This window comes from Nerophis lumbriciformis, linkage group LG05 (genome assembly GCF_033978685.3).
Source record: "Nerophis lumbriciformis linkage group LG05, RoL_Nlum_v2.1, whole genome shotgun sequence".
In the NCBI taxonomy this organism is placed as follows: domain Eukaryota; kingdom Metazoa; phylum Chordata; class Actinopteri; order Syngnathiformes; family Syngnathidae; genus Nerophis; species Nerophis lumbriciformis.
In genome coordinates this window covers 4,051,556-4,065,399 of record NC_084552.2, presented here as the reverse complement: position 1 = coordinate 4,065,399, position 13,844 = coordinate 4,051,556, and the positions used below count along the sequence as shown (strand labels likewise).

General features: G+C 44.3%; 1 protein-coding gene across 3 annotated transcripts in view; it reads right to left on the bottom strand.

Moving 5' to 3' along the window:
• The window catches only part of dock4b (dedicator of cytokinesis 4b), a 470,089-nt gene extending 459,871 nt beyond the window's left edge, over positions 1-10,218 (bottom strand). For all 3 annotated transcript variants that reach the window (XM_061961401.1, XM_061961402.1, XM_061961403.1), the window contains exon 1: positions 9,932-10,218. In XM_061961401.1, coding sequence (XP_061817385.1) covers positions 9,932-9,968 — 37 coding nt within the window. In that variant the 5' untranslated portion in view covers positions 9,969-10,218. The remainder of the gene's footprint in view (positions 1-9,931) is intronic.
• Between the last annotated feature and the right edge of the window lie 3,626 nt (positions 10,219-13,844).

The window sequence follows — 13,844 nt, the reverse complement described above, 5'->3', positions numbered from 1 at the left end:
TAGACCAGTGTTCTTCAACCAATATGCCGCGGTAGTGTGCCGTGAGATACAGTCCGGTGTGCCGTGGGAGATGATCTAATTTCACCTATTTGGGTTAAAAATATTTTTTGCAACCCAGTGATTATAGTCTGCAAATGATGTGTTGGTGCTGTCTAGAGCTCGGCAGAGTAACCGTGTAATACTCTTCCATATCAGTAGGTGGCAGCCGGTGGCTAATTGCTTTGTAGATGTCGGAAACAGCGGGAGGCAGCGTGCAGGTAAATAATTAGCATATGCCTAGAATTTCCGCCGGGTCAAACTCGTCACGTCACGAGTGACACTTCACCTGTCATCATTTTCAAAATGGAGGCTGATTTCAATAAAGGGAAGAAGATAAAGAGCTATTCAGTAGGATTTATGAAGAACAGTAAGCAGCTATGTTTTAAGGCTGAAACGACGCGTCGACGTAGTCGACGTCATCGGTTACGTAAATACGTCGACGCCGTTTTTGTGCGTCGGCGCGTCGCATATTTACGTCACACTACTTTACTGTCATGGCGGAGCGCAAAGCAGACGATGCGAGCGAGGGGAAAAAAGCACGCCAAAAGTCGTCAAAAGTGTGGGAGTATTTCAATAAACGGCCTAATAATGTTGTTGTATGCACACTGTGTCGAGCGGAAATGGCCTATCATAGCAGCACAACGGCTATGAACGAACATTTGAAAAGAAAACCCCCGACAGCGTTCTTGCCATCACCATCAACAAGTCAATCGTCCGCGTGCGTATACGTTGTCATTATTACACAAAAACATGAATGTGTCATTTGTATCTGCGTTGTAAATTCATAAACTAAAGCACCGTTTCGCTCTGAGAGGCGCGTTTGGCGTGCCTGTTCAGTGTTTACAAAGACGCGCTCCTCTTTAACGCTGTGGAGAGGCGGCGGCGGCGAGCGAGCGGCGAGGCGGGGCGCGCCGGGAGCGACGCCGCAATCGTGCCCAGGTGGGCGATCCGCGCAGTTGGAAGAGAAAAGACTGTGTAAAATTAAAAGATTGTAAACCTGGCAAAGCCGTCTGGCGTTCAGTCTGTCGGTCCTGAAAGAACCCCACGGCACAAGACGTGTCACAAACGCTAACGTTAATTAGTTGTGCAAATACCTTTTACAACATTAACAGTTACATATACTATGTACAAACCAACAATTAACTTTCACTTTAATCATACTATCATTGTTGTGTTATTAAGCAAAATAAGCAATACTTTTACTTTTGTTGAAATGTTTACACTTGTTACAGAATATTTCCGTTTTGCACTTTTTTGTATTGGATGTTTATCTTTATTTTTGCACATTTTAAAGCAAAATAAGCAATACTTTTACTTTTGAAATGCTTATACTATTCCAGAATATTAAGATTTGCACTGGATGTTTACTTTTATATTTGCACATTAAAAAGCAAATAAGCTACTTTTAATTTTGTTAAATGTTAAAAGTTTTAAATGTTTACATTGTTACAGAATATTTTGTCATGTTGTTGTCAATGTTGACTGAGTGGCCATACTTTTTTTTTTGTAAATAAAAGCCATGCCTTTTGAAAAAACTGGCCTACATTTATTTTTTCCTCTTCATTTTAAATTAAAAAAAAACCGGTAAAAGGAAAAATAATCCATAGATTAATCGAAAAAATAATCTATAGATTAACCGATTAATCGAAAAAATAATCTATAGATTAATCGATAGAAAAATAATCGTTAGCTGCAGCCCTACTATGTTTTATTAATATACCGTAGCTGCGTGTGTCAAATATGAGTCATTAAATGACTCCCGCCTCCTGGTGGTAGAGGGCGCTAGTGATCCTTCTTGCGACTACTCGGCTGCAGAAGAAGTGACAACAAGCAGCAACAGTTAGCAGCGATCGTTTATTTTTTTCCTCTCGCTTGCACTTTTAACATGGAGGATTACATATCTGAAATAAAACAGTTTTCTAAACTGGACTTTCAATCGGAGCAGGAGGTAATAATTAGGGATGTCCCGATCCAGGTTTTTGCACTTCCGATCCGATACCGATATTGTTTTTGCATTTCCGATCCGATACCGATACTGACCAATACTGGCCTATCCGAGCATGTACCGTATTTTCCGCACCATAAGCCGCCCTGGGTTATAAGCCGCGCCTTCAATGAACGGCATATTTCAAAACTTTGTCCACCTATAAGCCGCCCCGTGTTATAAGCCGCATCTAACTGCGCTAAAGGAATGTCAAAAAAACAGTCAGATAGGTCAGTTAAACTTTAATAATATATTAAAAACCAGCGTTCTAACAACTCTGTTCACTCCCAAAATGTACGGTAATGTGCAAATGTGCAATCACAAACATAGTAAAATTCAAAATAGTGCAGAGCAATAGCAATAACTTAATGTTGCTCGAACGTTAATGTCACAACACACAAAATAAACATAACACTCACTTTCTGAAGTTATTCTTCATTCATAAATCCCTCGAATTCTTCTCCTACGGTGTCCGAATTAAAAAGTTGGGCGAATTACGGGATCCAAAATGGCCGGCTCCGTCTCGTCGAAGTCATCAGAGTCAGTGTCGCTGTTGTTTTTCCAGCAGTTCCGTGAATCCTGCCTTCCGGAAAGCTCGGACCACAGTTGAGACCGAAATATCCGCCCAGGCATTTACGATCCACTGGCAGATGTTGGCGTATGTCGTCCGGCGCTGTCTCCCTGTCTTAGTGAATGTGTGTTCGCCTTCGGTCATCCATTGTTCCCACGCCGTTCGCAGTCATGCTTTAAATGCCTTGTTGACACCAATATCGAGCGGTTGGAGTTCTTTGGTTAATCCACCCGGAATGACGGCGAGTGTTGTATTTGTGTGCTTCACTTGTTTTTTGACACCATCTGTGATGTGGGCGCGCATGGAGTCGTATATCAACATGGACGGAGCTGCGTGAAAAAAGCCACCCGGCCTCTTCGCGTAAACTTCCCTTAACCACTCGCTCATCTTTTCTTCATCAATCCATCCCTTCGAGTTAGCTTTTATGATGATGCCGGCTGGAAAGTTCTCTTTTGGCAAGGTCTTCCTTTTGAATATCACCATGGGTGGAAGTTTCTGGCCATTAGCATGGCAAGCTAGAACCACAGTGTGTCGCTTAGTAGGAGCCATATGTGGTCTTTACAGATGTAAACACACAAAGGAAATGAAACGTAATACCCGCGCGCTTCTTCTTCTATGGGGGCGGGTGCTTACCTTGGCGGTTGCTTACCGTAGAAGAAGAAGCACTTCCTCTTCTACGGGGAAAAAAGATGGCGGCTGTTTACCGTAGTTGCGAGACCTAAACTTTATGAAAATGAATCTTAATATTAATCCATATATAAAGCGCACCGGGTTATAAGCCGCACTGTCAGCTTTTGAGTAAATTTGTGGTTTTTAGGTGCGGCTAATAGTGCGGAAAATACGGTATTAAAGTTTAAAGTTATTTAGCCTACTTAGTTGTCAGAATCATGTTGAAAAGGGTTTTAGTACTCTTGATAACAACTAGCCAGCTGAATTAGGGGAGTTTGAATAATACACAATGGTTGGTAACAAGAAACTGACCTGTTTATTCAAGGATAAACACAAAATAGACAAAATTATACATGACAAACAGAAATGGCATCATTGAAACTAGGGCTGGGCGATATGGCCTTTTTTTAATATTGCGATATTTTAAGGCCATATTGCGATACACGATATATATCTCGATATTTTGCCTTAGCCTTGAATGAACACTTGATGCATATAATCACAGCAGTATGATGATTCTATGTGTTTTGATTGATTGATTGAGACTTTTATTAGTAGGTTGCACAGTGAAGTACATATTCCGTACAATTGACCACTAAATGGTAACACCCCAATAAGTTTTTCTACTTGTTTAAGTCGAGGTCCACTTAAATTGATTCATGATACAGATATATACTATCAGATATATACTATCATCATAATACAGTCATCACACAAGATAATCACATTGAATTATTTACATTTATAATCCGGGGTGTGGAGGGGGGCGTCGGATGTAAGTGTCAAAAAGACAGCCAAAAGAGTTTGATATGAGAATAAATCTAAAGTTAAAATATAGGGTAGAAATGCACCCATTTGCAGGAAATGTAGTCTTGATTTTCAAAATGTTCTTTCAAGGCTTGCATGTCTACATTAAAACATTCTTCTTCATACTGCATTAATATATGCCACTTTTAAACTTTCATGCAGAGAAGGAAATCACAACTAAAAAAATCACTAATTTTTTCATACGGTGTTGATGTGGAAATGTTTGCCTCTGCATTTTGATGGTGTGGACGTGTGGCACCGAATGGAGATAAGCGTCTCGACAGACGTCGCAATATTTGAACAATGATGACGAAAACTGTTGTCTCTGTCGTGTCCGTGTGTCGAAAATGGTTATGCGCTTATTTTTTTATTTGATTTTGTGCGTGGCATAGATTTGCCGTGCGCAGAGGACGCTTGAGCAGGCGAGCACCTTAGCGGCTGCGCTAGCATCACAGCTAACGTTAGCCATGCCGCTACCTCGCTCTCTGCTGGGAGAGGACGTATACGTATGTGACGTATGACGTGACAGTATGTGACGTATGTCGTGACAGTATGTGACGTGTGTAAGAAGGTGCGCTCGCTGTCTGTGAGAGGGAGACACAGGAAAGAGTGAGAAGAGCCTGTCGTGTAATGCCAGCAGCTAAAAGCAACTGCGTGAGAATTGTGGATGTGTTGAAGGTGTGCTGGAAAATGCGGAACGGAAATTACGGAGCAGCAGAAAAGTGGAATGTATTATTTAAATAGGTGCGTTGGAAAACACGGACCAGAGGTTTTTTTTCAACTGGATCTGGATCGGCATTTTCCCATGCCTTGCCGATACGCAATTTTTGGCAAATATCGGCAGCCGATCCGATCCAAATATCGGATCCGGACATCCCTAGTAATAATTAAAGGAAGATCTCCATCGAGACAGAGAGACTTTTAAAATTGAAGAAAGATAAGGAAGACTTCTATAAACAAGTTATCGATGCTTTTGTTCAGAAGGAGCTGCGCATGGACTTCATTTATAAGTAAAGGTATGACCATAATAACGTTTTTTTAAATAAATGTGCTTTTCATGATAGTATCCTTACATCACACTCAAATGTATAAGCCCCGGCGCTAATTCAAGGAAATACGGTATTACTTTAAATTGAAAAAAAACTACCACTGTTTTTTGGGTTAAAATTCTATTGACTGAGCTGCCAGTTTTTGACTGTAAAATCCACGGTTGTTGTTTTTAACGGTAAAAAAAACCAAACTGTACATTTGTTTTTACGGTACAAAAACTGGCAGCTAAGTTCCCAGAATAAAAAAAAAAAACTTGTACTGTTTTTGTGGTTACCTGTCATCATTTTCAAAATGGAGGAGGCTGATTTCAATAAAGGGAAGAAGATAAAGAGCTATTCAGTAGGATTTAAGGTCCAAGCTATTGAATATGCTAAAAAGAACAGTAAGCAGCTATGTTTTATTAATATACCGTAGCTGCGTGTGTCAAATATGAGTCATTAAATGACTCCCGCCTCCTGGTGGTAGAGGGCGCCAGTGATCCTTCTTGCGACTACTCGGCTGCAGAAGAAGTGACAACAAGCAGCAACAGTGAGTTTTTTCCTCTCGCTTGCAATTTTAACATGGAGGATTACATATCTAAATAAAATAAAACAGTTTTCTAAACTGGACTTTCAATCGGAGCAGGAGGTAATAATTAAAGGAAGATCTCCATAGAGACAGAGAGACTTTTAAAACTGAAGAAAGATAAGGAAGACTTCTATAAACAAGTTATCGATGCTTTTGTTCAGAAGGAGCTGCGCATGGACATCATTTATAAGTAAAGGTATGACCATAATAACGTTTTTTTTTAATAAATGTGCTTTTCATGATAGTATCCTTACATCACACTCAAATTTATAAGCGCAGGCCTAAATTTACCGCATGCCTTTGGTAAGCGCCGGAGTGAGAAGAGGTTTTAAATTAATTACCGCCCCGGCGCTAATTCAAGGAAATACGGTATGTACCGTATTTTCCGCACTATTAGCCGCACCTAAAAACCACAAATTTACTCAAAAGCTGACATTGCGGCTTATAACCCGGTGCGCTTTATATATGGATTAATATTAAGATTCATTTTCATAAAGTTTCGGTCTCGCAACTACGGTAAACAGCCGCCATCTTTTTTCCCCGTAGAAGAGGAAGTGCTTCTTCTTCTACGCAAGCAACCGCCAAGGTAAGCACCCGCCCCCATAGAACAGGAAGCGCTTCTTCTTCTACTGTAAGCAACCACCCGCCCGCGTAGAAGAAGAAAAAGAGTGCGGATATTACGTTTCATTTCCTTTGTGTGTTTACATCTGTAAAGACCACAAAATGGCTCCTACTAAGCGACAGGTTTCCAAGACGCAATCTCTCCATCCGCACACGGACTACTATTTCACAGCAACTGCCTAAAGACTTTCAAGAAAAGCTGGCTACTTTCCGTGCATATTGTAAAAACAAGATAGCTGAAAAAAAGATCCGGCCAGAGAACATTATCAACATGGACGAGGTTCCACTGACTTTTGATATTCCTGTGAACCGCACTGTGGATACAACGGGAGCACGTACGGTGAATATTCGCACCACAGGGAATGAGAAGTCATCCTTCACTGTGGTTCTAGCTTGCCATGCTAATGGCCAGAAACTTCCACCCATGGTGATATTCAAAAGGAAGACCTTGCCAAAAGAGACCTTTCCAGCCGGCGTCATCATAAAAGCTAACTCGAAAGGATGGATGGATGAAGAAAAGATGAGCGAGTGGTTAAGGTAAGTTTACGCGAAGAGGCCGGGTGGCTTTTTTCACGCAGCTCCGTCCATGTTGATATACGACTCCATGCGCGCCCACATCACGCTGGTTTTTAATATATTATTAAAGTTTGACTGACCTATCTGACTGTTTTTTTGACATTCCTTTAGCGCAGTTACATGCGGCTTATAACACGGGGCGGCTTATAGGTGGACAAAGTTTTGAAATATGCCGTTCATTGAAGGCGCGGCTTATAACCCAGGGCGCCTTATGGTGCGGAAAATACGGTACTTTAAATTGAAAAAAAAATACTACTGTTTTTTGGGTTAAAATTCTGTTGACTGAGCTGCCAGTTTATGACTGTAAAATCCACGGTTGATGTTTTTAACGGTAAAAAAATTGGCAGCTAAGTTGCCAAAATAAAAAAAATAACTTGTACTGTTTTTGTAGAAAAAAACTACCATTTTTTTGCGTTAAAATTCCGTGGTCAGGATTGTACCGCCTCTGCCTCAATTTGAGCCAGGGAAAAAAAAAAACCTGGTTACTGTACGTAAACGGTCCGTAAAACCGGTTTAACACCAAAAAAAAAAAAAAAACTGTAAAAAAATAAATAAAACGCTGTCATCGATCCGTCCGCTCCTCATCACTCATAAGCAGCCTGACAGCTCTGACAGAGCTGCCAACGCACAGCTTCTCAAATCACACATCTCTTTTTTTTGTGTGTGTTGCTGTGCACGTTTCTCAACAGGAAAACACTCGGGTTCCTTCCTCTCCAAAAAAAAAAAAAAAAAAAAAAAAAAAAAACACAAAAGATGTGCAGCGCTGCTAAAATATGTCTTAAAAAATGAGATCTAATTCATTCTCTATTAAGCCCTGATTTTTCCGACTCCTTTTCGGATGTTTTGAATTGTGCAAGTGGAATATTAGGATGTCGTCCGGTACCCGGTTGCCATGGCGAGGAAGGGTAACAAGTAGGGCTGCAGCTAACGATTATTTTTCTATCGATTAATCTATAGATTATTTTTTCGATTAATCGGTTAATCTATAGATTATTTTTTCGATTAATCTATAGATTATTTTTCCTTTTACCGATTTTTTTTTTTTATTTAAAATGAAGAGGAAAAAATAAATGTAGGCCAGTTTTTTCAAAAGGCATGGCTTTTATTTACAAAAAAAAAAGTATGGCCACTCAGTCAACATTGACAACAACATGACAAAATATTCTGTAACAATGTAAACATTTAAAACTTTTAACATTTAACAAAATTAAAAGTAGCTTATTTGCTTTTTAATGTGCAAATATAAAAGTAAACATCCAGTGCAAATCTTAATATTCTGGAATAGTATAAGCATTTCAAAAGTAAAAGTATTGCTTATTTTGCTTTAAAATGTGCAAAAATAAAGATAAACATCCAATACAAAAAAGTGCAAAACGGAAATATTCTGTAACAAGTGTAAACATTTCAACAAAAGTAAAAGTATTGCTTATTTGCTAAAATGTGCAAAAATAAAGCTAAACATCCAATACAAAAAAGTGTACAGTGTAAACATTTCAACAAAAGTAAAAGTATTGCTTATTTTGCTTAATAACACAACAATGATAGTATGATTAAAGTGAAAGTTAATTGTTCGTTTGTACATAGTATATGTAACTGTTAATGTTGTAAAAGGTATTTGCACAACTAATTAACGTTAGCGTTTGTGACACGTCTTGTGCCGTGGGGTTCTTTCAGGACCGACAGACTGAACGCCAGACGGCTTTGCCAGGTTTCCAATCTTTTAATTTTACACAAAGTCTTTTCTCTTCCAACTGCGCGGATCGCGCACCTGGGCACGATTGCGGCGTCGCTCCCGGCGCGCCCCGCCTCGCCGCTCGCTCGCCGCCGCCGCCTCTCCACAGCGTTAAAGAGGAGCGCGTCTTTGTAAACACTGAACAGGCACGCCAAACGCGCCTCTCAGAGCGAAACGGTGCTTTAGTTTATGAATTTACAACGCAGATACAAATGACACATTCATGTTTTTGTGTAATAATGACAACGTATACGCACGCGGACGATTGCTTTGTTGATGGTGATGGCAAGAACGCTGTCGGGGGTTTTCTTTTCAAATGTTCGTTCATAGCCGTTGTGCTGCTATGATAGGCCATTTCCGCTCGACACAGTGTGCATACAACAACATTATTAGGCCGTTTATTGAAATACTCCCACACTTTTGACGACTTTTGGCGTGCTTTTTTCCCCTCGCTCGCATCGTCTGCTTTGCGCTCCGCCATGACAGTAAAGTAGTGTGACGTAAATATGCGACGCACAAAAACGGCGTCGACGTATTTACGTAACCGATGACGTCGACTACGTCGACGCGTCGTTTCAGCCTTAGTAACAAGTGTGACCTGAAGGGGCCAGGGGGGCCTTACTTCCTAGTTCACTGCTGCCTCACTGATTTTACGTCACGGTGGTAAAGGTGTGTGCTTTCAGCCAGGCAAGGGTGGCTGTAATGCAAAATAATAATTAGAAAATGTGTTGACGTGACACTTTTTTTTAGAAATGGATTATTGCAGCATCACACACACACATCTCAGGGGATATTATTATGGGACATTTAGGACCCTCACATCTCTATGATCATCTCATTGTGAGGAGGAGGAGGAGGAGGATGTGTGTGTGTGTGTGGGGGGGGGGGGGGGGGCAGCAAATAGGAATTCTCACCACATAACCCCCCCCCCCCCACCCCCCTTCTCTGCTTCCTACGTTAGGTTTGTTGTCACAGTTTGATTCCACAACCTGCAGCAATGCTAAAAAAAAAATAAATAAAAAATCTTCATTCATAATTAAGGACGTGCACTTTTTGCCTTTTAAAGCAAATAATAAACACACACCAAAAAAAAAAAAGGTCATAGGAGATATAAATATTGAGGCAATGCCTCATCGGAGCCTGCATGCCCTATTGTTGTTAGAAAATATAAAAAAAACATCCCCCCCCTTAGTAAACAACAAGCCAAGCCAGACTGATTCCTCAAAGGCAAAACGGTCGTGTCAGTGAACGCACCACGCGTAGTACACGTTGAGGGATAATAAAAGCAGTAAAAAAAAAAAATAGAGAAACTTACCGACGCCGTATTTTTCCTGCTCCGTGGGTATCCACATGTTCTTGTTAAGTGAGGGGACTGATTAGCGGCGAAATTGGTGCCGTCAGAGGCATTCTATTGGCGTGCTTTCCTCCGCTCCGTAGTAGGAGTCATTGTTTGGATAGAACGCGGCGAGAATGCGCCGCTGCTGCCGCCGCCGCAGCTGGTAGCGGTACGGAGAGACCTGGTGCGTTCGCGTGCTGTCGGCGATCATGCTACCACTCGAGTGGAATTCCCGTTGTGCGTTCAAATGCGCTTTCTTTACCCCACCTCTTTCCATTTCTTCATTCTAAATACCTCCGCTAACTAGTTGCGACTGTTATTTTAGCGTTTAACAGCTTTAACTAAGGTTTATAACGAAGGGCTCTCAAAATGTTACGATTGTGACGTAAAGCAAAACAATATTCGCTTAAAATGTTTGTATTTGAACCAGTTTAGACTCAATCTACGCGAAACTAATCATCCATCCATCTATTTTTATACCGCTTGTCCAAGTTTAATCAACGCCAATGATACGGTTAAGTGCCACAAAGTAAAGTGATGAGAATGTCCGAGCTGACTGGAACGCAACGCTAACCGTGCATTGTGGGATTTGTAGTAGGTTGGTCGTGACGTCAATGTGGTTAGAAAGGACTCTTTACTCGGAAAGCTCCTAACGATGATGCTGTGTTCCAAATTTAAATTACTTACTGAACTTGTGTGAGCCTATGGCTTTGCACTTTATTATATATAAATATTTTTGCATTCTATTTTAGTTACTTTATTGAGTTTACAACCTCCTGGTGCTGTTTTGTACTGTTTTTGTACTTATTTTGATTATTATTTCTCAATTGTTTGTAGATTTTCCATCCATCCATCCATCTTCTTCCGCTTATCCGAGGTCGGGTCGCGGGGGCAGCAGCCTAAGCAGGGAAGCCCAGACTTCCCTCTCCCCAGCCACTTCGTCCAGCTCTTCCTGTGGGACCCCGAGGCGTTCCCAGGCCAGCCGGGAGACATAGTCTTCCCAACGTGTCCTGGGTCTTCCCCGTGGCCTCCTACCGGTCGGACGTGCCCTAAACACCTCCCTAGGGAGGCGTTCGGGTGGCATCCTGACCAGATGCCCGAACCACCTCATCTGGCTCCTCTCGATGTGGAGGAGCAGCGGCTTTACTTTGAGCTCCCCCCGAATGACAGAGCTTCTCACCCTATCTCTAAGGGAGAGCCCCGCCACTCGGCGGAGGAAACTCATTTCGGCCGCTTGTACCCGTGATCTTGTCCTTTCGGTCATAACCCAAAGCTCATGACCATAGGTGAGGATGGGAACGTAGATCGACCGGTAAATTGAGAGCTTTGCCTTCCGGCTCAGCTCCTTCTTCACCACAACGGATCGATACAGCGTCCGCATTACTGAAGACGCCGCACCGATCCGCCTGTCGATCTCACGATCCACTCTTCCCCCACTCGTGAACAAGACTCCGAGGTACTTGAACTCCTCCACTTGGGGAAAAATCTCCTCCCCAACCCGGAGATGGCACTCCACCCTTTTCCGGGCGAGAACCATGGACTCGGACTTGGAGGTGCTGATTCTCATCCCAGTCGCTTCACACTCGGCTGCGAACCGATCCAGTGAGAGCTGAAGATCTTGGCCGGAGGAAGCCATCAGGACCACATCATCTGCAAATAGCAGAGACCTAATCCTGCAGCCACCAAACCAGATACCCTCAACGCCCTGACTGCGCCTAGAAATTCTGTCCATAAAGGTTATGAACAGAATCGGTGACAAAGGGCAGCCTTGGCGGAGTCCAACCCTCACTGGAAACGGGTCCGACTTACTGCCGGCAATGCGGACCAAGCTCTGACACTGATTATACAGGGAGCGGACTGCCACAATAAGACAGTCCGTTACCCCATACTCTCTGAGCACTCCCCACAGGACTTCCCGGGGTACACGGTCGAATGCCTTCTCCAAGTCCACAAAGCACATGTAGACTGGTTGGGCAAACTCCCATGCACCCTCAAGGACCCTGCCGAGAGTATAGAGCTGGTCCACAGTTCCACGACCAGGACGAAAACCACACTGTTCCTCCTGAATCCGAGGTTCGACTATCCGGCGTAGCCTCCTCCAGTACACCTGAATAGACCTTACCAGGAAGGCTGAGGAGTGTGATACCACGATAGTTAGAACACACCCTCCGGTTCCCCTTCTTAAAGAGAGGAACCACCACCCCGGTCTGCCAATCCAGAGGCACCGCCCCCGATGTCCACGCGATGCTGCAGAGTCTTGTCAACCAAGACAGCCCCACAGCATCCAGAGCCTTAAGAAACTCCGGGCGGATCTCATCTACCCCCGGGGCCTTGCCACCGAGGAGCTTTTTAACTACCTCAGCAACCTCAGCCCCAGAAATAGGAGAGTCCACCACAGACTCCCCAGGCACTGCTTCCTCATAGGAAGACGTGTTGGTGGGATTGAGGAGGTCTTCGAAGTATTCCCTCCACCGATCCACAACATCCGCAGTCGAGGTCAGCAGAACACCATCCTCACCATACACGGCGTTGATAGTGCACTGCTTCCCCTTCCTGAGGCGGCGGATGGTGGTCCAGAATTGCTTCGAAGCCGTCCGGAAGTCGTTTTCCATGGCTTCCCCGAACTCCTCCCATGTCCGAGTTTTTGCCTCTGCGACCGCTGAAGCCGCACACCGCTTGGCCTGTCGGTACCCGTCCGCTGCCTCAGGAGTCCTATGAGCCAAAAGAACCCGATAGGACTCCTTCTTCAGCTTGACGGCATCCCTCACCGCCGGTGTCCACCAACGGGTTCTAGGATTAACGCCACGACAAGCACCAACTACCTTGCGGCCACAGCTCCAATCAGCCGCCTCGACAATAGAGGCGCGGAACATGGTCCATTCGGACTCAATGTCCAGCACCTCCCTCGTGACATGTTCAAAGTTCTTCCGGAGGTGGGAATTGAAACTCTCTCTGACAGGAAACTCTGCCAGACGTTCCCAGCAAACCCTCACAATGCGTTTGGGCCTGCCAGGTCTGTCCGGCATCCTCCCCCACCATCGCAGCCAACTCACCACCAGGTGGTGATCGGTAGAAAGCTCCGCCCCTCTCTTCACCCGAGTGTCCAAAACAGGAGGCCGCAAATCCGATGACACAACTACAAAGTCGATCATGGAACTGCGGCCTAGGGTGTCCTGGTGCCAAGTGCACATATGGACACCCTTATGTTTGAACATGGTGTTCGTTCTGGACAATCTGTGACGGGCACAAAAGTCCAATAACAAAACACCGCTCGGGTTCAGATCCGGGCAGCCATTCTTCCCAATCACGCCTCTCCAGGTTTCACTGTCGTTGCCAACATGAGCATTGAAGTCCCCCAGTAGAACGAGGGAATCACCCGGGGGAGCACTCTCAAGTACTCCCTCGAGTGAATCCAAAAAGGGTGGGTACTCTGAGCTGCGGCTTGGCGCGTAAGCGCAAACCACAGTCAGGACCCGTTCCCCCACCCGAAGGCGGAGGGAAGCTACCCTCTCGTCCGCCGGGTTGAACTCCAACGTACAGGCTCTGAACCGGGGGGAAACAAGAATTGCCACCCCAGCTCGTCGCCTCTCACTGCCGGCAACACCAGAGTGGAAGAGAGTCCAGCCCCTCTCGAGAGAACTGGTTCCAGAGCCCTTGCTGTGCGTCGAAGTGAGTCCGACTATATCTAGCCGGAACTTCTCCACCTCGCGCACTAGCTCAGGCTCCTTCCCCCCCAGCGAGGTGACGTTCCACGTCCCAAGAGCTAGCTTCTGTAGCCGAGGATCGGACGGCCAAGTGCCCTGCCTTCGGCTGCCGCCCAGCTCACATTGCACCCGACCTCTATGACCCCTGCTATGGGTGGTGAGCCCATTGGAGGAGGGACCCACGTTGC